The sequence below is a fragment of the Chenopodium quinoa genome, unplaced genomic scaffold, assembly GCF_001683475.1.
Source record: "Chenopodium quinoa cultivar QQ74 unplaced genomic scaffold, ASM168347v1, whole genome shotgun sequence".
NCBI classification, from domain to species: Eukaryota; Viridiplantae; Streptophyta; class Magnoliopsida; order Caryophyllales; family Amaranthaceae; genus Chenopodium; species Chenopodium quinoa.
The window spans coordinates 65629-89530 of NW_018744460.1; the positions used below are offsets into that span (position 1 = coordinate 65629).

The 23902-nt window shown below is 35.9% G+C and overlaps 5 protein-coding genes across 9 annotated transcripts; all 5 read right to left on the minus strand.

The window, feature by feature from the left end:
* Nucleotides 1-115: 115 nt before the first annotated feature.
* Nucleotides 116-1470, minus strand: LOC110697035. The gene has a single exon (XM_021874365.1). The coding sequence runs from the start codon at nt 1188-1190 to the stop codon at nt 441-443; it is 750 nt and encodes a 249-aa protein (XP_021730057.1). The 5' UTR covers nt 1191-1470; the 3' UTR covers nt 116-440.
* A 1391-nt stretch (nt 1471-2861) lies between these two features.
* Nucleotides 2862-3446, minus strand: LOC110697435 (putative ribosomal-protein-alanine acetyltransferase). The gene has a single exon (XM_021874809.1). It carries the CDS (start codon nt 3444-3446, stop codon nt 2862-2864), a length of 585 nt encoding a protein of 194 aa, XP_021730501.1.
* A 1295-nt stretch (nt 3447-4741) lies between these two features.
* LOC110697328 (uncharacterized N-acetyltransferase p20-like) lies at nt 4742-5278 on the minus strand. Its single transcript, XM_021874712.1, has one exon. It carries the CDS (start codon nt 5276-5278, stop codon nt 4742-4744), a length of 537 nt encoding a protein of 178 aa, XP_021730404.1.
* Nucleotides 5279-7134: 1856 nt separating this feature from the next.
* LOC110697036 lies at nt 7135-15989 on the minus strand. Of its 3 annotated transcripts, none has more exons than XM_021874370.1 (11): nt 15350-15989; nt 12960-13187; nt 12507-12643; nt 12273-12320; nt 12129-12182; nt 10820-10927; nt 10457-10663; nt 10216-10301; nt 8841-9856; nt 7598-7821; nt 7135-7491 (listed from the first exon to the last, which is right to left on the minus strand). In XM_021874370.1, the coding sequence occupies exons 2-11, from the start codon at nt 13138-13140 to the stop codon at nt 7477-7479; spliced, it is 2076 nt and encodes a 691-aa protein (XP_021730062.1). In that variant the 5' UTR covers nt 13141-13187; nt 15350-15989; the 3' UTR covers nt 7135-7476. The 3 variants fall into 3 exon arrangements, with proteins under 3 accessions (XP_021730062.1, XP_021730059.1, XP_021730058.1); XM_021874367.1 differs by adding an exon at nt 14431-14514 and having other exon boundaries at nt 7135-7821; nt 15350-15987; XM_021874366.1 differs by having other exon boundaries at nt 7135-7821; nt 15350-15986.
* Nucleotides 15990-17278: 1289 nt separating this feature from the next.
* LOC110697037 (U-box domain-containing protein 33-like) lies at nt 17279-23902 on the minus strand. Of its 3 annotated transcripts, none has more exons than XM_021874372.1 (9): nt 23340-23902; nt 21690-21808; nt 21441-21562; nt 21238-21342; nt 20186-21092; nt 19834-19983; nt 19123-19650; nt 18158-18892; nt 17279-17887 (listed from the first exon to the last, which is right to left on the minus strand). In XM_021874372.1, exons 1-9 carry the CDS (start codon nt 23527-23529, stop codon nt 17705-17707), a joined length of 3039 nt encoding a protein of 1012 aa, XP_021730064.1. In that variant the 5' UTR covers nt 23530-23902; the 3' UTR covers nt 17279-17704. The 3 variants fall into 3 exon arrangements, with proteins under 3 accessions (XP_021730064.1, XP_021730063.1, XP_021730065.1); XM_021874371.1 differs by having other exon boundaries at nt 21690-21811; XM_021874373.1 differs by lacking the exon at nt 23340-23902 and having other exon boundaries at nt 21441-21552; nt 21690-21791.

The following is a 23902-nucleotide window of genomic DNA, read 5'->3' on the forward strand; positions in this document are numbered from 1 at the left end:
TATTTGTACAACTGTCTTTACAGATATTCTTGAGAACCAGAAAAAAATTAGCCATCTTTTCGAACAGAAATCATCGATCATGAAATATACTACTCCGTAGTATTTAGTTATAAAATTTGTCAATCAGTATCTTTAATATGCACCTTAAGTGATAATTTCATTCCAAGTTTGTTATCTTTTGGAATGTGTGAGATCAAAGTTTGAATAGCTAAAAATATGCATAAAACTATACATACAAATTAAGCAGTCTAATTTCTCCCATACGCCAAACGAAGCCTATTTCTTTGGGATATGATTCTGCTACTCGTACTATGATACAAATTATCAGCTTGCAAAAACTGTACAACACATTACATATACGGACCACACCGGAAGGGTTGATCACAAACAGGCTGAGTTCAACCCGCCAAATTCCGAGTCGGGTCAGTTTTTGACATCTCTCAATCCTCCTTGGAAGTAGTAGTTGAACCATTACCAGAGTAATATTTCTTAAATGATCTAGGAAGATAAACAGGCAACAAAAACCCAAACAAATTATAAGACCACAAAGTAACATTCGCAACAGCAAGAGCTCTTCCAACCCACAACCTAGCACAAGACCCACCATTCCTACCTTCACTACCCTTCATCATCTCCTCTATAAGCCACTCTTTCAGAGTGATCAACCTACACGAGTTAAAAAATACGGGTATAAAAACCCGAATAGGCAACGAAAACCGATCCGAAACCGAAACACCTTCCATAAAAACCTGACTTGCTAGTAAAAAAACATGAGGAGCAGCTGCTTTGATCCCTTCTTTATCACCCTCTAATATACCATGAGAAATATACAAAATGGGTAAAAACAACCCGATCACCGCGGCGAAGAAGATGTAAAACCCAAGAATCTTGCTATTCGGGTCGAAAACGGGTTTTTGTTGGATGGTAGGGATTTTTGTAGGGAAGGCAAACTTGGAGAGAAAGAACATGTAAATAGCAGAAAAAATAAAAACACCAAAATCTTCAAGGCTAACCATACCACTAGCAGCTAATACAATCATAATGACTAAACAGTTTAACTGGCGTAAAGATAAGAAGAAAATTTTGCCAGTTTTTTTGGGGGTTTTTGATGTTATATTTGGGGATGTTTCAAGGGTTTGTTCTTCTTTTGGGAAGGTTATATCACAGGTTGGACCAACTCCACCTGACATTATTAAGATGAAGAAAAAGATGTGAAATTTTGAGAGGTTTTTTTTGGGATGAAGAAATGATGGAGATTATAGTTTTCTGGCTTGTGAAAGGATGAGAAGAAGAAGGGTTGTAAGAGGAAGACAAGTGGCGAGGTAAGAGGATTGTCGTGTGGATAGAAGAACACAAGACGTGGTAGACAAAGAGGAATTCATGTTATCTTACTCGTATTAACATACAAGTACGGGGGATTCCCTTGCCTCCCTCCTCTACTCTCAAACGATAACCTGCGGAGCTAGGCTGGCTAAGTCTATGAGAGGTGTTGGTTCATTAGGATCCTTCATCTTACTTTTTTTTTCAAAAAAAAAAAAAAAAATACGGAGTATTTTTTATGGAGTAGTTGTTAATATTAGAAATTTGAGATCTTAAAAGTAGCTACTTTGGTAGGAACACGGTTGTGGCCTGAGTTCCTAATACTACCTCCGTTTTTTATTATCTGCAACATTTACTCGAAAGGGGTGCTACCTATTATTTGCAACATTCCCAATCTTTCTATTTTTAGTAATTTTTTTAAAATGAAATTACAAAAACACCCTTACTTAAGACTTTATAACATCAATTACATACTTAAACATAATTGATTAAAAACTAATCTAATCCAATTAAACTTATTTTTATCTTTCCAGAATCATCAATCTACCCCCAACAGCCACTCCTCCTTCATCATCTCTTCATCTTCCCCATTATCTTTCTCACTCCTCCTTCATCATCTTCTTCCTTTTCCCTCATAATCTATTTTCTCCATCTTCATCCTCTTCAACATTAACTTTCTCTCTCCTCCTTCATCATCTTGTGGGTGGTGGGTTAGGTGGTTTCAGGTTCGAAAGGTGGGTGTTTTAGGGTGGCGTCTGTGGTGGTTTTGGGTTCGAAAGGTGGTTTTGGGTTTCGTGGGTTTCGGATCTGGGTTTGTGGGTGGTGGGTTAGGTGGTGAAGGCTTGGTTGGTGGTTGGGTTTCGGTGGTTTTGGTGGTGTTTTGGGTTCTGAGTGTCGACGGGTTTGGTGGTTATGGTGGTTGTCGGTGGTTTTGGTGGTGGTTCTGGTTCTGGTTTTGGGTTTTGGTGGTGGTGCTGGTTTTGTTTATTTGTTTTTTATTTTTTTTATTTTTTATTTTTTTTTTATTTTTATATGTAGGATTAATACTTAATTACATGCCCTTATATTTCAATAACCATGCTGTAAAACTTTTGCCTTAGCATGCGTGAACGGTACACTTGTTGCAAATAACAAAAAACGGAGGTAGTAAGTTGTAACAAAGTTGTAAACTTGTAGACACGTATGAGTTGTGAGGTTACATATATTGATATATGTAAATAACAAATTGGTCGAGGTTGTCCACATCTAGCCCTATTCACATAGAACTTTTCAAAACATAACATAAAACCAACATATATTATTTATCAATCACAAAACAAGAATTTTTTATAGATCTTACTTAAATATCGACTTTTGTTACACTACTAAAGAAAATACATTAACACAACATGTGCATTAAATAACCTATAAGACCCTTAAAAAGCGGGAGAAAATGTATGAGAATCTTCACCCCAAAGTGTAGGACCTTTAATGAGATTTGATCCCGCAACTTTATAATTGTGAGATGCAAACATTTCCACTAGACCAAGCTTTGCTAGCTTTCAATTAAGTATTGGATCAGTGGATAAGATACTATACATACTAATATCTAAACACTCCCCATCAGCTAATACAGCATACTGTCTTAGGACACCTTCTTTGGTGAAACCCACCTTTTGGAGCACCCTCTCAGACGCCTTGTTTCCGGGACCAACAAGAGCCTGAATCCTAACAAGATTAGTAAACTTATGAAAAGCAGAAGAGAGAGCAATCCTCAACGCAGTAGGAGAGATGCCTCGGCCCCAATATTCGCGGCCTAAAGCATAGGATAGATCAGCTCTACCCCTTTCAAAGTCATACTTACCAGCTTGCATTTCCAGTACGACGAAGCCAATGGCACGGCCATCCAAGCAGATGGCTTGGTACCATGGATGGTTGACTACCACTTGATTAAAATAGCTTACAACCTCTTCCCTTGAAGAGTTGGGTTTTATCCAAAGTTGCAATAGGATGCATTCAAGCACTTCTGAGTTACAAGCCCATTGCATAAAATCATCGACATCGGATAGTTGGTATGGCCTAAGGGTGATTTTTGACATCTCAATTATATGAGTTTCTGACAAATTCACCTCAATCTCGTATTTCATTTTCATCAAAGATTAGTATATATAATACACATATTATGTGGCCCTTGGAGAACAAGTCACTGTTGCTATCAAGATTCTATCCTAGCTAAAAGATATAAACCAATCCCAATAACTTAGGAAAATTCCTGCGTACACCTTGTTGGAAAAATACACCTGGGTGTAGGAACCACGCAGGACTTTTCCTAAGCCAATGCCCAGAATTTTCACAATTATAATGTACTTTTATTGTCACTTTGCTTATCGTGAAATGTTCATTGAATTTTGTTTTTGGATCATGTCAATTAAAATGTACATAAAGTTCATTACATGATATTATCATACTTTTTATTAAAAAAAAAAATATTATCATGTTATTTATTAATATTAGGAATGTTTTATAGATTTAAAAATCAATTATCACGAAGTGGTCTCAAAAAAATATTATCTGATTTACAAAACAAAACAAAACAAAACCAAAAAAAAAAAAAAAAAAAAAAAAAAAAAAAAAAAAAAAACAATTACTCGCAGATGATAATTAATATATTAAAAAAATACAGAATTAATAAATGATATTCAAAATAAATATCATAATAATTAAAAATGATATTAAAATCTAATTTTATAATGACATCAAAAGCATATGAATATAAGGGTCAAATTCTAAGAAATAAGTTCAAAAAATGTAGGCCCTAAAGCATATAAAAGCTTAACAAAAAAATCATTATCCTTGAAAAACACAAGAGATAAAACAACTGAATAACAGAGGAATTCATGTTGTCCTTTTTAGCATACAATTTTTTTTTAAGTTGTTAATATTGGCAATTTGGGATCTTAAAAGTGGCTACTGAGTACTTAGGTAGGAACTCGTTGTGGCTTGCGTGAGTTCCTAATAAGTTGTAACAGAGTTGTATAACACATACGAGTAGTGAGGTTAACTCTAGTAATTATCTAACTGATACTTAATCCTTCGAATTTAGTACACATACGTGATTAATGAATTGTTGAAGTTGTCCACATTTAGCCCAATTCACATTGTAAGAACTTTTCAAAAAGTAACATAAAATCTACTTATAAAATCAATCACAAAAACAAGAAAATTTTATAAATCTTACTTAAATATAAACATATGTTATTAAAGAAAATACATCAACACAACGTGTGCATCAAACAACATATAAGGTCCTTTAAAAGCGAGGGGGAAAGGGTATGGGAATCCTCACCACAAAGTGTAGGGTCTCTAGTGAGGTTGGATCGGATCCCACAACTTCATGATTGTGAGATGCAAACCTTTCCACTAGATCAAGCTTTAGTAGATTTCAATTAAGTATTGGGTCAGTGGATAAGATACTATACATACTAATATCTAAACACTCCCCATCAGCTAATACAGCATACTGTCTTAGGACACCTTCCTTGGAAAATCCCACCTTTTGGAGTGCCTTCTCAGACGCCTTGTTTTCAAGACGAACAAAGGCTTCAATCCTAACAAGATTAGTAAACTTATGAAAAGCAGAAGAGAGAGTCATTCTCAATGCAATAGGGGTGATGCCTCGACCCCAATATTCGCGGCCTAAAGCATAGGACACTTCAGCTCTACCCCTATCAATACCATACTTACCAGCTTGTGTTTCGAGTACGACGTAGCCAATGGCTCGGCCATCCAGGCAGATGGCTTGGTACCATGGATGGTTAATGACCACTTGTTTGAAATAGCTTACAACTTCTTCCCTTGAAGAGTTGACTTTTATCAAAAATTGCAATAGGATGTATTTTAACACTTCTGAGTTACAAGCCCATTGCATAAAATCATCGACATCAGACAGTTGGTATGGCCTAAGGGTGATCTTTGACATCTCAAAAATGTGAGTTTTCTGACAAATTCACCTCAATCTCGTATCTCATTCATTCATCAAAGATTGGTATATATAATACACATATTATGCGGCCCTTGGAGAACAAGGCACTGTTGCTACCAGTATCAAGATTCCATCCTATCTACTACCACCGTTTTTTTTAAGGTGAGACGTATTCCTTTGTAGAAAGTTTATTTTTACTTAATACGATTCTATTTACGGTAGGTTTTATAATTTGCATTTCCTAAATTCAACTAATCAGTTACTTACTTATAATTACTCCCTCCAAATTACCCACCTACCCCATCTATTCTAGATTCATATTTATTTATTTATTTATTTATTTATTTATTTATATTATTATTATTTTTTTTTTATCTCAAAGCTTTGTGCAATTATAGAATTCAAGAGGCTTAATCTTTGAAACCATAACAATTTTGTGTTTATACATTCATTCTTGATTCTTGGAGGTCAATTTTAATTTGCAAAGGGTTGACACTTGTAAATGTTGTAATATTTAATATTATAATTGTACTCCGTAGACTTGTAGTTAATTTAAGCAAAAGTAGATGATTTGATTAAAAATTTGCCACTTAATTTGCGCTATTTGTTTATCATGATAATAAAATACATCTTGCTTGGTTTATACAAGTATTCTTAGAAGAAATTATTTACAATTTGGATCTCAAATGTGGCAACTTATTGGCTAACCTAAATTTCTAACAAATTGTAAGAGGTTCATATAACACATGAGCTATGAGGTTGAGACTAGTAATTGATACTAAACGTGTTAAAGTTAATATTAAAAAGAGTAATCATGTGCACGAACCGATCTATGTCTATCATTATTAATACTTTTTCGGTTTTCTTTAATATTGCACCACTTGTCTTTTAAGGAAGTATCACAAATATTGCACCATTTCTATTTTAGGAAAAAAAATATTTGTTTTCATACTACAAATACCAAATGTACCCTTATTTTTCATCGCTTGATTTTTTAGTTTATGTATATCATCATATAGGCAATCTTGTATTTTTACTTTTCTCTCTCATCCTTTTTTCCACTACCAAAAAAAACTTGTGCCCATCACCTATGTTGCAATAAAAAAATAAAAAAACGGAGGGAGTATAATGTTTTCAAAAACATAAACTAACCCACATATAAAATCAATCAAAAGTATCCATTATCTTTCCAATGTGGAGCAAAAGTTCACTTTTCACAAAGTTTTCATGATTTTTTTTTTCCTTTTAACATTTGCATAACTAATATTATACATGTACAAAGTATTGACATGTTAAGATACTATATAGTAGTAATACAAGAAACAAATTCTAAAATACATCCTATAATTAGTGTGTGTAGAAAGTGGATTTCAGTTAAGTATTAAATCAGTGGATATGATGCTATAAATAATAAGATCTATACCTTCCCCATACTGTCTTAACTCTTAAGACAGCTTCCTTAGAAAAACCAACCTTTTAAAGCACCCTTTCACACGCCTTGTTTTCAAGATCAACAAAAGCTTGAGGTAACTATTACTCCGTATAATCTTCTCAACAAGCTACTCCACGTATTATACTAGTATCCCGGACTAAAATTATACATATTCACTCTTTCCGCATAAATAATAAGCCATTTTTACTAGTATCCCTGGGAATAAAATTATACACAATTCACTCTCTCCACGTAAATAAAAAACCATTTTGACTGAGGGTTAGTTTTTAAGAAGACTTAAAATAGCACTATTGCACAATACATTTTACTCTCTTAATATGTACAGATGCAGCATAGATATCATTTATAGGAATAACATTTCACCAAAAAAAATAAAAAAAAAAGAAAAAAATTATAGGAATAACAGGAAAGAATGATAGATGCACAAATTTTGCTGTGACGTCAATTGGTCAGGTCCTAAGTCTCCTAACTAGTACTATACTAAACTTATCATCTTGAACTTCAGAAGCTATACACTTTAGCATTTTAAAGAGACGAGAAGACCAAAACCTTAAATTGCCAACAAAAAGCCAGAGGGTAAGATCTGCAACATCACTTATAAAAACCCCAGTTTATTACATGAGAAAAAATCTAACCTATTGAAGGCAAAAATAGAGGTTACTGCATCCTGAAACCAAGAAAAGAAACTAGATTGCTACTGAATAATCACTTCCCCCAAAAATTTCCGGACAGAAGACCGCTGTTAAAACTGGAACCTCTGCTAAGAATGTAAGATATAGTAAATGAAAACTGCACATATGCTATACCACCTATGAATCCCCAGAATTTCAATAAGCACTTTTTTGTTTTGGAATGTATTTCACCTTACTGCCCTTCTCTGCCTTAGCTCTGGCCTTTGACTTGACAGCCACTGAATGTTCAAGGTTTGTGTAATTCTCCAAACGGTTCTCTGCACTATGAAGGATGCGACGATGTTCCAACCTGGACGAGCCTTTGTTTTCGTTCTGCACATCAGGGCCTTCAGGAGGTCTAGCTTCAGGAAGTAAGACCAGCTTCACATAGCTTGATGCAATAGCCTCCTTCCACCCTATATGAGTTTTAATGCAAAACATGTCAACAAAAGACCACTTGTACACTAATTTATGAGTAGATATATGGTTTACACTCGGACCAAGATTTAAATACCTCAAAAAATTACCTGTCCCTTTATTATTCCCTCCGTCACTTTACTACGGTTACGTTTGGTTTTTTACGCAGGTGTGAAGAAACAAACTTTGAGAGTATGTATAATGAGGATATTTGTTTTGGAGTAGGTAAATGTTTTGGTAAATGGAAATATATGCCTTGGGAGTAGGTAAATATTTCGGTAAATGGAAATAAATATGCAAATATTTTGGTAAATGAGAATAGTTGCTTTTGAAGTAGGTAATATGAGGGTGAGTGTATTGGGAGTGTGAAAAATATGGGGGTAGATGTGTAAAATTAGTAGTCTATTTTAGGAAAGTTTAGATATGTAACCTTGAAAAAAAAAAGCCCCAAAATAGAATACGTAACCATAGAAAAGTGACGGAGGGAGTATTATAATTTATTTTCACAAGTCCAAAAATGTTTTTCCCATTATTCTTTGGATAATCTTAACCTATTTCATTCCCCAATATACCCTTAGGGTGCAAATCTAAACTATTCTCCCTCTCCACAGATTGGTGCATGACCCATTATCTAATTTTTAAGAAAATTCCAGAATTTTATCATCAATCCCATGCTATGCCTTACCAACTTTTAGCCCAGATATATTCACATCAAACCCTACAGTGAAAAATCGAGAGTCAAAAAAATAGTAAAACAATTGACATATTACTAAATTTTAATGACATATCACTACTAGCATCTATACCAATATATCACATCAGCTCACGCCATAGATTCTACAAACTTTAATCACCCTAACTGGTCTCATTAACGAAAACACATTCCCTTATATCTACAAAAGAAGTTAGGAAAAGCATGCAAGGCTATAAAGCAAATTACAGCTAAACAGCTACGAGTAGTATTCAATAACTGAGATGTTAAGAGAGAGAGAGAGAGAGAGAGAGACTGAAAACATACTTTTTGCAAGAAAAGCTTCTGCCACATGGCTGGAAAACCTTGAGCCTCTCTGAAGTCCACCTTCAACAGAAGCATAATTATCTCCACGGCAATTCGAGCAAGTCTCTGCTTCACATGTCTGCTGGACCTCATTACAATCATTGCAAGGGATGCTACCAAGTTCACAAGAACTACCGGCATATTGGATGGGGAGCTGGCCTCCCTTATCATGTCGACTAACAAGTCTCCACAACTTGGCAGTTGAACGAATAGCAGTACCCTGAATTGCCTCATTTTTCATAGGCTTCTCATCAATACCATTTACATTTGGTGTAGAAACCTCCAAGGCACTGCTTTCTAAATTTCGAACACGATCTTCATCATGTTGCAGGTTATTACAATTTCCAAGTGTGACAGATATAGAACCAATTAGAACTTCATGCTTTTTATCCTGGCTAGGCGGATTTGGTGCTTCAATCTGTAACCTAGGTTTGCAACCCTCTTCATCAGTGTCTGATTTTGGTTTTGGGGTCCACACTTTAATGCCATTGGTAGCAGCAGAGCGGGAATCCCTGGAAGACGCATGCTTTTGCATGGGTCCAAGCTTTGGTGCCTGATAGTTGTGACTGGTGTGGAAGCCATTAGGTGTTCTCTGCAATTTTGGTACTTGCCAACGAGAGTTAACTACGTACCTTCGGCCATTTCGATGCAATGTTCTATGCTCAACATTGGGGTAAGTAACCAAATCAGGATAAACATTTTGGGAAGTATCAAATTCTGCATATTCATATTCTTGAATTTTGGTGCTATCTGCTTCTACATTCATTATTTGAACAGGCTCAGAAGATAGAGTTAAGTTGTGAAGAATTTCTGGAACATCTAGAATAGAGTCAGGGGTGTTAACAGGGCTTGATATTGGCGGAGAAGGGGAACTTTCTTCAGGAGAATCATCTATTTCTGCCCTGGCTTGCTCCTTTGCCCTTTGCTCCTTCTGCCTAATTTTCTTCTGTCTTTTCTTTTCCAAAAGAGCAGCTTGTCTGTAACAATGTATACCGAGGCATCAGTTTTAATTTAAAAAGGGCTCAATCCACTGGTCAACATCCTCAAAATATGCCAGAATTTACGTAAAAGGACTTTACTGAAGTCCAAAAGTTATTAACATTTACAGAGATGAACTTTCAAGAGAAGAAGTCAGCTTGTAATTAAGCTTATTAACACACGCGCACACACACACACACACACACACACAATAAAAGCAGTATGTGCACAAATAATGCTTGAACAGCAAGATACCTTTAGTAGTCAAGCATGGCCAGTAGTTTGGGATAGTGTATATATATCTTTAGTGAACTACTTAAGTCAAGAAAGTTGCAAAAACATAATAACAGCAAGATACCTCTTTTGAGCAGCTTCTTCTTCCTCCACAAGCAATTTCTGGTACCTTAAAGCTTCAGCATCCTTATCAGCAAGGCATGCCTTGACCTGCTCATGAACAGAGAATAAACATTTGCAAATTGCAAAACAATAGATCAGATGAAATATCCAAACATAAATCATGAAGAAGTGCACAATTTAGAAAAAAAAAATGCTTGTATAGAGAATACATCACAAATCTGAAGAATCAGTGAAGTCTTTACCACTTTCTGCTCAACAAGGAAACTGGTACAAGCAACCAAGTTCCTCATCTCAAGCCCAATCTTTCCAGCCTCGCCGTCAAACACATACTTCTGTAATGATGTAGCAGTGCCAGCATATAAAAAAGTTTTCTCGCTTGCATCATCTAAAATACTAAACAGCTCCTGTGACGATATCGGGAACCTGGAAGGTCTACCCAGGACAATGTCCTGCAATTTTTAACAACCAGTGGTAAAGCTAAGATTATACTGTTAACAAGCTAGATATAACAGAAAAGATTTTGATTGGAGACAATAATCAAGAGAGAGCAGCAGCAGCAGCAGCTAGTTGTCAAAATATAATCAGAAACACAACTAGTTTCTCACCAGCAGTGCAGACCCAGATCTTACATAACTCTGTGGTAGAGAAGTGAATCCAGGTTTCCGAATAAATGATGTCAATGCCTTCACAATTGAGCCCCCACTAACTCCCCCCTAGAGACAGATCAATGAAAAATATAATTAGTGTATAATTCAGGTGTTCCAAACATGTCAAAATAGAGATAATTATATTAAAAAATCTACAAACAGAATATATAGTATGAAAATTCAAATTCCACGCTGTTATTAATCCTAAACTCATATGTGATATGCTTATCCTCTCTTGTTTCTATATCACATTTCCAAACCAATAAGCTCTAGCTATGAGATTACGTACATGAAAGTAATTTGAAAGTAACTCTTGCACCTAGCATGTTAATTTTAAGGAAAATTTGAGTAAAAGGACCTTTTAAGTGAAAAGTTGTGAAAAAGGACCTTTTAAGTTGTATTATGTTGTGAGGGGGTACTAAGCTAAGTTTTCCGGGTGGTCAACGGCGGAGCTCTGGCATTGACTCTCACGTGGGATCACGTGACTTCTAAAAAAAAAGCCCACACATTTTTTTCCCCCCAAATTTCCCTCCTTCCATTTTTCCCCCTTTCTCTTTCTTTTTCTCTCCTCCTCTCTAATTCGTCACTTATGTACTGTGCAAATGGAGGGCCAGACATTTACTCCATCTGCCATTGTTGGTGAGCAATGAATTGAAGACAGAGCATTAGTCACATCCTTCTGCCATTCTATAATGTCTTCATCAATTGAAGGGTTTACTTGTTGAGCTTTGAACTCAATATCTGATCTGTTAACTATTTCTGTAACAAATTGAGAGCAATTGCAGATGAACAAATTCTAGGGTTTCCAAGAGGAGAGAGAAAGAAAGAGAAAGGGGGAAAATGAAAGAGGTACTTCGAAAAGGAGGGAAATTTGGGGGAAAAGGGGAAAAAAAACGTGTGGGCTTTTTTAAAAAGTCACGTGACTCCCACGTGAGAGTCAATGCCGGAGCTCCGCCGTTGACCACCTGGAAAACTCAGCCTAGTACCCCGTCACAACATAATACAACTTAAAAGGTCTTTTTTCACAACTTTTCACTTAAAAGGTCCTTTTAAACAAAATCGACCACTGAAAAGGTCCTTTTACACAAATTTTCCTAATTTTAATAGATTATAGACTTTGAAAAGGTTAGTAGTAGGACACTGCTGCAGATAGTAACTAATAAATGGTGCAAAAAACTAATAAAATTCTATAAACATTAACTACGAAGTAACATTAAAGCAGCCACAAACTTGTGAATCCAACCATGATTCCAGACAAAGTTCTTACCTCAAGAGAAACGTCATCAAATGAGATAACCTCCATGGCTTCTTCTGGACAAAGCTGCGTCAAAAGAACCGAAAATTACAGATTTAAATAGAGCTTCCAACAGAAATGACCTAAAGGTGACACAAAAAATAATAAGTTAAGTACCTTATCCCAAAAAGCTTGCAACAGGCCCCTGTTTTTCATAGTTGAATCCTGTAGAACGTGCATAAACATAAGCCAAGGTAAAAGAGGTTACTAGTCAAAGCTAAATACAAAAAAAAATTGGATGACAGTGAGGTTTAACAGATATGTTTTTCTAGTCATAATTTAGCAACCATTTTGTGACTTCCGTATAACACAGCTTCAGCTAGGTGACAAAAGGTATGTAAGAAAGGATACCTTATCGATGTTCAAATTCCTCCTATGGAGGCGCATATGCCTTCGGTAATTGATAGTTGAACAAAACTCACGAGAACATTTATCACATTTCTGCATTTGAACCTTCAATGGAGATAACAAAGGCCACCCTGGCAAATCTGCCATGGAACATAGAGAAGGAAAAAAAATCAGAAAAAGTGCTACTACACAAATCACACCTTTATCCTGACCTCTGACTGCAGACCTGCTAGAAATGTACACATATTCAGACTCGCCATAGGCCTTAGCATGGGCCCAGAAAATTGTACATTATTCATTGCATCTTTATTGTGTCAACCTCATTTAACATAGTGAAAAGATTCCTTTGAACTAGTAACCTCATATGTATAAGCGATTTGTAACGAAGACATGCTCCAGAACTTCTCCTTAAATTCTATCCTATTACACTCTAGACCACTAGAAATTTGCTAGTACCTTGTTGATCCAAGGCATGAAGTAACTGAATCCACTGAACTGGACTGTCATTTGCCCTGGAGAAAGAAAGAAAAGGCTCTTTCCCTATTGCTTGTCTGATGAATGTGTCTAAAGAGTCATTTCCATCTTCCGTCTTCATTGCATCTGCTGCACCAGCGGCCTTGATCTGTGGAAGTGGCATTTATCTTCCAAGTGCGACTGTAATGGTTGCAACCTTAGGATAATGTACTGCATAGAAAATTTCTCTTCAGAAACCATAGTATGGATCTATGAAATGCAGGTAAGACCTTAACAATTTAATCAATGTCATCTGACATAAAGTAGCCAAATAAATTGAAGTACTGAACACAAGACTTCATCAGAATATTAGACATGCTTGTTCAAAGCTCTATATTCACAAATGATTTTTCTTTAGGTCAAAAAACTCATTGATGAAAAATAAAGATATCACAGGACTAGGAGTAAACATAAAATTACATGAAAAAAATAAGTGCCTTCACTTTATTGAATGAATGGCAAGCCCCTATAATATGCAAGTAATCAAGTATATCAACATAAGATAGTCAAAGGTCAAACATGATTCAGTGCAATAAAGAAATAACATTCGCTTTTCTCCTTCTATAGAATAATGTAAGAAGGAAATAAATCAAGTACATTTATGCTCTAACGGTCAAAGGACCAGACAGATGTGAGCCAGTGACAAAAGCATTGAAGAATTATTTAACCACAAGTTATTATTTCTCCCAAATGTCTTTGTCATAATCACCGTTTTCATATCTTTAATGAGCTAAGATTAAGAGAGCCCATTGCTGCCAAAATATCCAGATATCAGATATCTTCCCATTAAATGAGCATACAAATTGATCTGAGCCCAAATTTTAAAATTCTGCAATTAATAGGTATCTAGGCTTAGCCTAATTTGTGAGCAGTGAAAACAGGTTACAGATATGGACTTCACTAGCACCAAAATACCAAAGCCACCTGTAGCGTTCTAGAGTAAACTGTAGAGAAGACAATCAGAAGTTTACTCCAGATATTTTGAACTGCAGGTCTCCAACCCTCCAAGACGATAGACATGCAAAGCGGCCATCACTTAGTGAGACGATAACGAAATAGAAAGGAACAAAAGATATAGCTACTTTTGCTGGATAGGAATTCCTTGGGACTTCACGAAATCACGAGATCACATCTTGGTCGCAACCCATAGATAGAAGCCAAACTTTAGGACAGCTGTATGGCTGCTTAATTCCTTATGCTCCATTTTCAGGAACCAATAACGTGTTGTTACCTCACATGGAAAAGAGGTACGTACTAACCTTCATGTAAAACTTCTATTTAATTCATCATCTTCCCTTGTTGAAATCAGCTTTTTTCCCTTGGCATCCTCTTATAACAAAACGGCTAAAATCATTTCTGCATACAGGTAACATAGCTTAAATTTCTCACGGTAAAGTAGCTCATGAATAATTACCCATTCTATTGGTTCTTGGACCAGCCACAAGTGAGTTCCAAATTCCTTCCTGATTAAAGCCGAGACCGTATTCATTCTCAAAAACTGCATTTCCAAATAATTCAAGGCTTATATTAATCCTTGAAAGCTTTGAGTACACTGCATAGCTTTTCAATGAGATGAGAGCGGAAATGGCGGAACAGTTAAATGTTCTAAACAACTACAAAGTAAGACTTTCCAATCAACCTGATCGCCACCAGACAAGAGGGCGCTTTACACCATTTCTAAAAATTGTTTGAGATCTTCAACACAAGGCTAGGTACTAAACCATGACTGCTCAACCTGACACTTTACTAGTCCGAACAATCGAGCAATGCATTCCATATACGCAAAAGTAATAAAAAACAATTCAAACAACAATGTCTCAAAAATTCCACACAACAGAAATTTGCCAACAACATACAGCACAATGTACACAAATATTCACCAAAAAACCTAAAACAAGCAACAAAAAGACCACTCTTTAATAACAAGGGCACGAATCAAATCAATCAATAGCACTTAATAACATACTAAATGAATAAAAAGTAAAGGGAAAATCAGAAAACAAAACCCACCAAAAACACCCAAAATCAATGAGCTAAAATCAAATTGAGCAATAAACCTACGATACCCACAATCTACATTGGATCCACGACGATCCCAAATCAACAAAAAATCCCTAAGAAATCAAAATACCAACTACAACCCTTCAAAACAAAAAGGGTGCAGATCACCAAAATTCCAAAACCCCGGAAAAATCAGATCAAATTCAAACAACTTTACAAAGTTTCAGGCGTAAAATGATCTGGGAAGGCATGAAATACAACAAAGAATATTGAAATCATAATAATTCATCAAAAACTTATTGCTGAATAGTTTGAAAAAAAGTGTGACGTACCCAGTGATGAGTTGACACTTTATGATTCAAAGGAAAGAGAATCAGAAGCGTCGATCGATAGAGAATGGCCGGCGCTTTTCTGGGTTGAAGAGGAGAGAGAAAACGGAAGAAGTTTCTGGAAGAAAAAGGGCACGAACGTGAAGAAAGGTGGTCGGCGAAAGCTTAGAGACGGTGAGAGAGAAGAAGAAGAAGAGCAAGGGAAATGCCACCTTTGATAAATCTCTCCTTGTGTGTGTGTTTGTTTTTTTTTTTTTTTCCTTGCTTTAAGCCTTTAATAATAGAAAGATCTCCTATCTTTTTCAAGGAAAATTACTAAGAGAAATTCAAATCTCATTTTATTGTTCTCATCTAGAGTACAGTATTTGATTTGGAATTATCTCTTAAGTAAGTACGTGTATTAATTACATTTTTAAAAGTAAACTGGTTTAGCAATTCGTTATAAGATTACGTATTAATTAGTGGTATTAATATTCCGTATTTAATTAAAGCTATAATAGTTTCCTTTTCAATCGGGAACAAACATGTTATTGATCTTGAATTTACTTTGGTCAATATCTCATTGTTTAGGCAATTACATGTTCGAATTTGGGTGAAATTAATGCATCTATAAAATATACTTCGTATAAAGAAACATATTTACTATCGTAACTTTTTATGAGTAAATATTAAAATTTCTTTTTAATTTTTATTAGCGGTTCCATTCTAACTTAGCATGTTTGCAAAGCATAATTTTGATACTTATATCTATGATTATAAAGATTTTATACTTGGAAAATATATTTCAAAACGAATTTAATGAGACCAACATAACTATAATTTTTATTATGTATAATTAATACAAGATGGACAAAATGAATTGGGTGAATAATGTAGAGTGTTGACAAATCAACATGGAACAATTAAAAATAACGGAGGTAGTGCATACTTATATTAGACTTTATTGTAGATTTTATTGTGATTTAAGGGTACTTTAGGTGATTAACTTTTCCATTTTTTCACTAACAATTTAGTTACCTAGGTTAACCAATGAGAATTCACCATTTGCATTTACTTTGTCATTTACATTTACTATCGTTGATTTTTGTTATTGTAAACAACTTCATATTTAACAAGATCTTATGTGATTATAGTTTTCTTATATATTGATGAAAGTTAATAGTCAACTATGTAATTCCTTGAAAAAGAATGTTACGGAATACAATTATTTTGAAACGCAAGGACCAACTTCTTTTCAGATATCACCTAAACACAAATTTATCTTTTGACTGCCTACTATTTTCTTTTAGTATTTTGAGCTAATAGATTTCATTATTGATTGAACTTAAGGCCAAATAATGGTGAAAGCTGAGGGAAAGAATGAAAGATAGGCAACTCTCATCATACAACATACCCATGGAACAACTCGGGGACCTGCCAGCCCAATCAAATGAGTCCCATCTACTTTCATCAATGTGGAGCAATGAGTCCTTTATCAACCAACTTTGCTAAAAAGAGTTCCTCCCCACAATTAGCGCCTTTTTTTTTGTAACATGGATAATTATTTGAGTGTTATTTCACTTACTTGCCATGGTGATTAGGCAAGTTTGATGAATGCGAAATATATACACTCCGTACTTCGTATATTTTTAAACTACACCATTATGCATATTATCATGGGTCTAACCTGCCTATCTAAGGTTACATACACCCCCTTCACCCCTCTCCCTTAAGTGAGTTGAACTTGGTGGGCAAATGGGCGTGCACTAGACCGCAGGCTAGCTAGTTAGCTACTCGCTTTCTCCTGTTCTTTAAGACATTGGTTCTACTAAAATGAGCAATGCGCCAACCAAAACATTTTTTGCACACTGAGACAAGTATCTGATAATTAGACAGGAGACAGTGAATAAATGCCTACAATAATTAATCTAATAAACTTTATTGTGTCATGGATTAATAAAAAATTATTAGATTAAAAAGATGATAAAACTCTTGATCAAAGTTCAGAATCCTTTTGAACACATGAAGGGAACACAGGTAAATATTAGTTCTCCCTAGTCTTCACTGTACTGCAGAACCTATCTAATTATAAGTGTAATTATCGCTAAAATTGTCTATAAGTTGGAGTACATCTTAATGTTAGTAATTATAGTATGTAAACTTAGATACTCAGTAGTCCAGCATAATATAATTACTAACATTATATATCTTCCAACAGTATGCATTTGGTCATTCTTGGGTTCCACACAGGCTTATTATTAAGGCTTTGGTATATATGCAGAACTATTAACCAAGTATGACAGATAAAAGAATTACAGAAGTATACCCTGTAGCCATATTATGTGCAACCTTAAGGCTAGAAATGTGTAGAATGTACAATTATGAGCCCTGCAGCCATTCTTGGATCGCATACTGAAGAGCATGATTGGGGATCAGATCACAGGTTGAAAGTTTCAGGTTTGTCATGGGTGAAGTTGTATGGCCGCTGTCCAACCATCCTCTTATTGCTTCTCCTTCGTAGGTGTAGCCATCTTCTGCCGTACACGGATCCGTCATAACCTCCTGTAGATTACGTTACAAAAGCAAACAGTTAAGAGCATAAATTGTGCCCCTAAAATTCATTTTATCAGGCAACTTAACTACTTTCATTCCATCTTATCCAGCAATGCAATACAGAAATATGCATTATTCATCAGTTTAATATTCCAACACAACATCATTGTGAGCTAAACTTATTCAAGTAGGTATAAGATAATTGTTTACTCTAATACGGATATTCATATATACTGGTGGTAAAAGTTGCAAAAATGGCATTTTAATAACTTAATATACCTGATAAATTGGACACAGGAAGTGAGGGGGAGGCCGGCGGTTTTCCTTCTTCTGCAAGCATGATGCTTGAGTGTCACATGACTTTCTCAATGGCTCAAGAACACTCCAGATTTCCGAAGCTAGGTCAGGTCGTTTTGATGGTTTTCTGTCACAGCACTGTAATGCCATTCGAGCCAGTGTCCTTGCTTGATTAATCGGCCAGTCTCCAGCTGAAAAATCCAATATAAACTCAAGCTTATCTTTCTGTAAGGCACATTTGACATCCTTCACAATTCCTGAAGAAGTTCTACCGGTTAAAAGTCGTAAAAGTATCATCCCAAATGAATATATATCTGATTCTCGAGTAACTACTCCAGTCTCAAGAAAATCTGGGTCAACATAAACAGAGGTACAGTGTTGGCTTTTGATAGTAATCTCATTTTGTGGGATCAAAAAGAAGATGCCCAAGTCACCAAGTTTGCTCTTAAAGTTGGCATCAAGAAGGACCTTAGTGGGCTTTAAATTCCCATGAATAATTGGAGGATTATTTGTATGAAGGAAGATCAGGGCAGAGCACAGTTCTATTGCAATGCGAACTCGAGTTTGCCATTGCAGAAGGGAAGTTTCCCCCCTGCATGCTAGCTGGTCTTCCAAACTACCTCTTTTAAGGTACTCATATATTATAGTACGCGCTTCCGGACAAATCCCAATAAGAGTCACTATGTTTGGATGCCGTATTCTGCTAAGAATTTCAACCTGCAATTCCCAACCCATATTAAGTTATAAATGTCTTCCCCTTATAAAAAGATATGTTACTCGGACTTGGCTATTATTTTGAAAAGTCAAGTGTCAAGTCTCCAAAATCCAACATGGATACTTGAGGCGAAATAAAGAGTCCGAGTAACATAGCTAATATGTGAGGTTCAGATTGATCATATAAAAATAAGAAAAGATTGTACAAACTTAAGGTACATTTACGATTTTACCCAATGTTCAAACATCTGTTGGCTCAAGAACCCATCATTTGGCAGCATCCTTATAGCAAAATCTACATGTCGAAGGATCCCTCTATAAATGCTTCCGCATCTCCCATCTCCAATTCTTTTACAAGGGTCAAAACTGCAAGTTGCTTCACCAATCTCCACCAAGGAAAATGTTGAAAATTGTAGGCCGGACAATGCTGCAGTTCTCTGTTGCTTCAAATTCTCCAGATTCTTCAGTTCTAGGACAGCCTTATCACGCTCCAGCTGTAACTGGTCCCTCTGACTTTTGAAAGATATCAAGAGCTCAACAGCAGAAATAATCTTCTCCTCCAGCTCCTTAGCTGCAATTTCAGATTCTGTGATCTGGCTTTTTAGGCCAAAACATTGATTTTGGACCATTGGAAGTTCTTTCTTACACTTCTCATATTCTTCTTTGATTCTTCCACATTCTAGGTTCCTTTTTACCAAAGCTTCCTCCATTGCTAATCTTTGTTTCACCATCTCAATATATTTACTTTTTGCAGCATCAGCCTGCAACAATTAAAAAATTTAGAGTGATCAGTCTGATCACAGTAAATTTAATTGACTAGGGTCGGGGTCTACCCAATAATCAGATCCTTGCCTTCCACTTCACTCATACCTTCCTGCTTTATAGTAGGACAATCAAAAAGTTAGAGAAAAAAGAAGACGATAGTATACTATAGCGCAAGATACCTTTCTCTTAGCATCAACGGCTTCATCCTCAGCTTTCCATCGCTTGACTGATTCCTCAAACGCTAACTGTTTCAAGTTTTCAGCATCAGAAGTGGCTTGTTCCAGTCTACCATAAGTTTCTCTTGGTGTTTGCAGTTTAGCTTTTCCTGCCTGTGCAAACATTTATCAACCACAGTGAGCTTTCAAGAAGTTTTCCTATCAGTCAGTGTCCTAAAGGGCAAAAAGACTCAAAACATCATAGTCCTGTTCGTTTCTTCAAAAATAGCCAACTGTCTTTTAGCATGTCATTTTTCAGCAACTCAGAGCTAGACAAAGATTAACATGCAATTGCTAGAGAGTTCATGAGGCCTACCATTTTGCCTTCAGACGACAATGATTTGAATGAAGAACGAAATTTGAATAACTGCAAGTTGCTATCATATCCATGGTCCTCTTTCTCTTTGTCTATGCAATCATTTGAAGTCCTACTATTGTTTGGAGATTTTAACACCGTATCCTTCTCCATAGCAGAGCTGAAATCAACAGAACAGGCCCGGAGGATGGAGCCACGTTCCCGAAATGTCAGCCGTGGGGGTGATCTGTGATCATCAGCCATACAATCCATTCTCACAGGCCCTGATTCTTTGGCAACCACTTGTGACTCTAGCAATAGTAAATTGGCACCAAAATCTTTTGCGCCGACACGTTCTACTTCTTCTTCAGTCATTGCATCTGATTCTACATATTCTGACTCAGACTCTTCAGATGAAATATCTGAATCCAATGATAGTCCACCTACAAGACGATCTTCTACTCTCGGAAGAATCACACCACTAAAATCTAGTGGTTGTGAAATTGGGGGGTATTCTGCACCAGGACAACCTAATCTTATCTTCTCCGATTCTTTGGTGGCCATATTAGAATCTTGTGATTCAGTTGCAACCACTTGTGCCTCTAACAATAGTGTATTGGCACCAAGATCGTTTACTCTGACACTTGCTACTTCTTCAGTCACCACGTCTGATGCTAAAGATCCTGACAAAGACCCTTCAGATGAAACATCTGAATCCAATGATAGTCCACCTACGAGACGATCTTCTACTCTCAGGTGTTCTACTTCTTCAGCCACACCACTCAAATCTAGAGGTTGTGAAATTGGGGGATATTCTGCACCAGGACCAGCTAATCTTATTTTTTCTATTTCTTTGGTGGCCATATTAGAAACTTGCGATTCAGCTGCGTCTGACATATCCACCCCAGGATAGTTTTTAATACCCTCCCTGTTTATATAAGCTTTCTAAAGTTATTCAGAGCACCAAGAGTAGACAAGACTGGAATATGCGATAAAGAAGAGGAAAGGTAACAAATTTGCAATGACATCCTTTTACTGAAGGAATACATAAAAGAAGAGGGAAAAGAAGGAACCTTGTACAGATAAGCTTTCCCCTACAAATAAACCAAATGTGACAGGAAACCAGGGATTGTTCATAGACATATTTTGCCTTTTTGGACTTCAAGTCAGCCATTTCCCTGCATATTCGCTTAGTTAAAATATTTAGTTCTATTTGATATCCTCCAGCTAATATGATATCTTAACACACCATGCAAACTCAAAAGGCTCCACATACTTTGTGTAATTTTTGTCTGCCGCTGCTCCCATCACTAGCCATTTGATACCATGCTCAGCAATCATCTTAACTATTCCATCCTCAACAGTCTCCATTTCTATCCACATCCTATCTGCACGCACCTAGGGACACGAGTCAATACAGTCAACTGCCTTAATATAGATGGACAAACCAACAAAAACATTTTCAAAAAAATAAAGATGCAATAAAGAGTATGAAGTACAGCTGAATAAAGAAAGTGAGCATTACCCCCATTTGAGAAACAAAGGAAACATATTGACTGACGAGTTTATGGAGTTTCTGCATATGTGATTCATGGAGTGCCTTGACTGCTATTTGTTTGAATTTGCTGATTGATAACTTCCCATCTACTGAAGTATTTTAAACAGTAGAAATACAGGAATACTTCTGTTAGTATTTTAGTAATGGCTCACAATGATAATTATCAAGCGATAAAAAGTTGCTCAAATGCAGCAAATAAGCAGTCCAATAATCAAAACTGCCAAAATATTTGGTTTGTGAGCTGATAGTGGCATTAATGGACGAGGGAATTTTATTTCACTATAAGCAGATCCATCACAGGAAACTTGACAGTTTGGCGTTGGCCTAGTTAAACACTCAAAATGCCGCAGCAAATGATCCCTAAGTCCATCATATAAGAGATAGAGAATAATAAAGTATCTGAAACGCCATTGTAGACATCCAAAAACTAGTTTCAGAATTGAATAGGTCAATGAATTCAATTAGTCATGGGGCTCAGGCCTGCGTCCACCTCTCTTCAACCATTAAGGTGTTCGAGTTGAAAATAAATCTCATAGTTCACACTAAAATGGACAATGAGGTATGGTGGATTTGATCTTAAAACTCCAATATAAAAGGGGTCTAAGGGTTGGACTATGAAACCTATAGGAAGTGTTCCATGTTTTTGGTTCAACTTGAAGTGCCAAAGTGCCATTATATCTCCACTGTACGACAATCAGGCTTATCCCTAATATCATAAAACATAGAAACTATTCCTAAAGGCGGTAGATATGCAACCATGCCATACTATATTCAAGTGCAACTGCAATGAAGGATCTGCTACTTCAGCAATTGGCTGTCAAACTCATTACTACGACAATTCTAACTACTAAGACAATAAGCTAAAACACAACATATAATTTTCCACCATAGTAGGTCAATCCTATCTTGCTCACAAGCCTCAACATTACCTCAATACATCTAAACAGGCTCCTCTGACTACCAGGCAAGCACGGGCATGTTAAGGGAGAGTACAACGTAAGCATTTCACCTGTGTGAAAAACATGTGATAACAAATGAAGCTATTTCCACTTATCCTTTGGTCCGAATTCCAAACATGGCCATCTGCTACCTCGCCATAAAAATGAAGTGCAAACAGTTCCAAAGAGCCCCTTGAAATATTCCATTAGTATAATCCAAACCCAAAGATTAACTACTCTTTTGGCTTCATTCCAATGGGAAAATTAACCCATTCTTATAATCTTATTTTAATAAAAATACTTTATAATATTACATTAAATACTTATAATTCAGACTGAACTCCCCAAAAAGTGTTAGAAATAAGGCAATCAATTGCAACCCAAAACTACAAATTTCACTACTCCATAAATCACCTCCAATCAGTCTACCCGCGATTTATTACCACCTACCAAAGGAGTGGTAAATTAATTCACTGTTCCATTAGATCGTGAAGTAAACAAGGGTCTAACAATATAATGGAGTCAATCACACTTAACATCAAAAGAAATCACTGTTTCTTAGATCAACACCAAACCACACCAAATTCAACCTCCAAATATCATAAGAAATTCACAATTCCAAAATTCTCAATCATAAAATAATGAGATTGAAGAGAGAAAAAGAAGATGAAGAACTTACAAAAAGTGAGCAAGTGAGGTTGGTGAACATGAAGGATGCAAATTCTCTTCTTCCCACCAAATTTCTTCACTGCCCATGTCAACGCAGATTCACTCTCCTTGAAATTCTTTCCCACAGCAACAAATACAGTATTTTCAGCATAATAATTGACCATTTGCACATTATTTTCTCTCTCATTATTACTTCCCATTGTAAATTAAGAATTACCCAGTTCCTGATTCAATCAGTTCAACTTAACCCAAAAATTTTCTTCAATTTTTTTGACAAAAGAATCAGATTGCAAATTAATGGGTTTTGCTGAAATTGAAGATTTGTTGAAATTTTAACATTAGATTTGTGGAATCTGATGAGAAAAGGGGAAAACTTTTTATTTTTTAAGAAATTTTTTTAGTTATTGTGAATTTGTGAGTTTGTTTATAGTGAGAATTATGGTTGCTTTTGAAAAAGATTGAATTTATTGGTTGAGAAAAGGAGGAGAGATGAGAAGAAAAAATTTTACTGCAATGGTGGTCTCTGACTTGACAGAGCTTTCCAATTCCAAGTGGCAGTTTTACAAGAGCTTT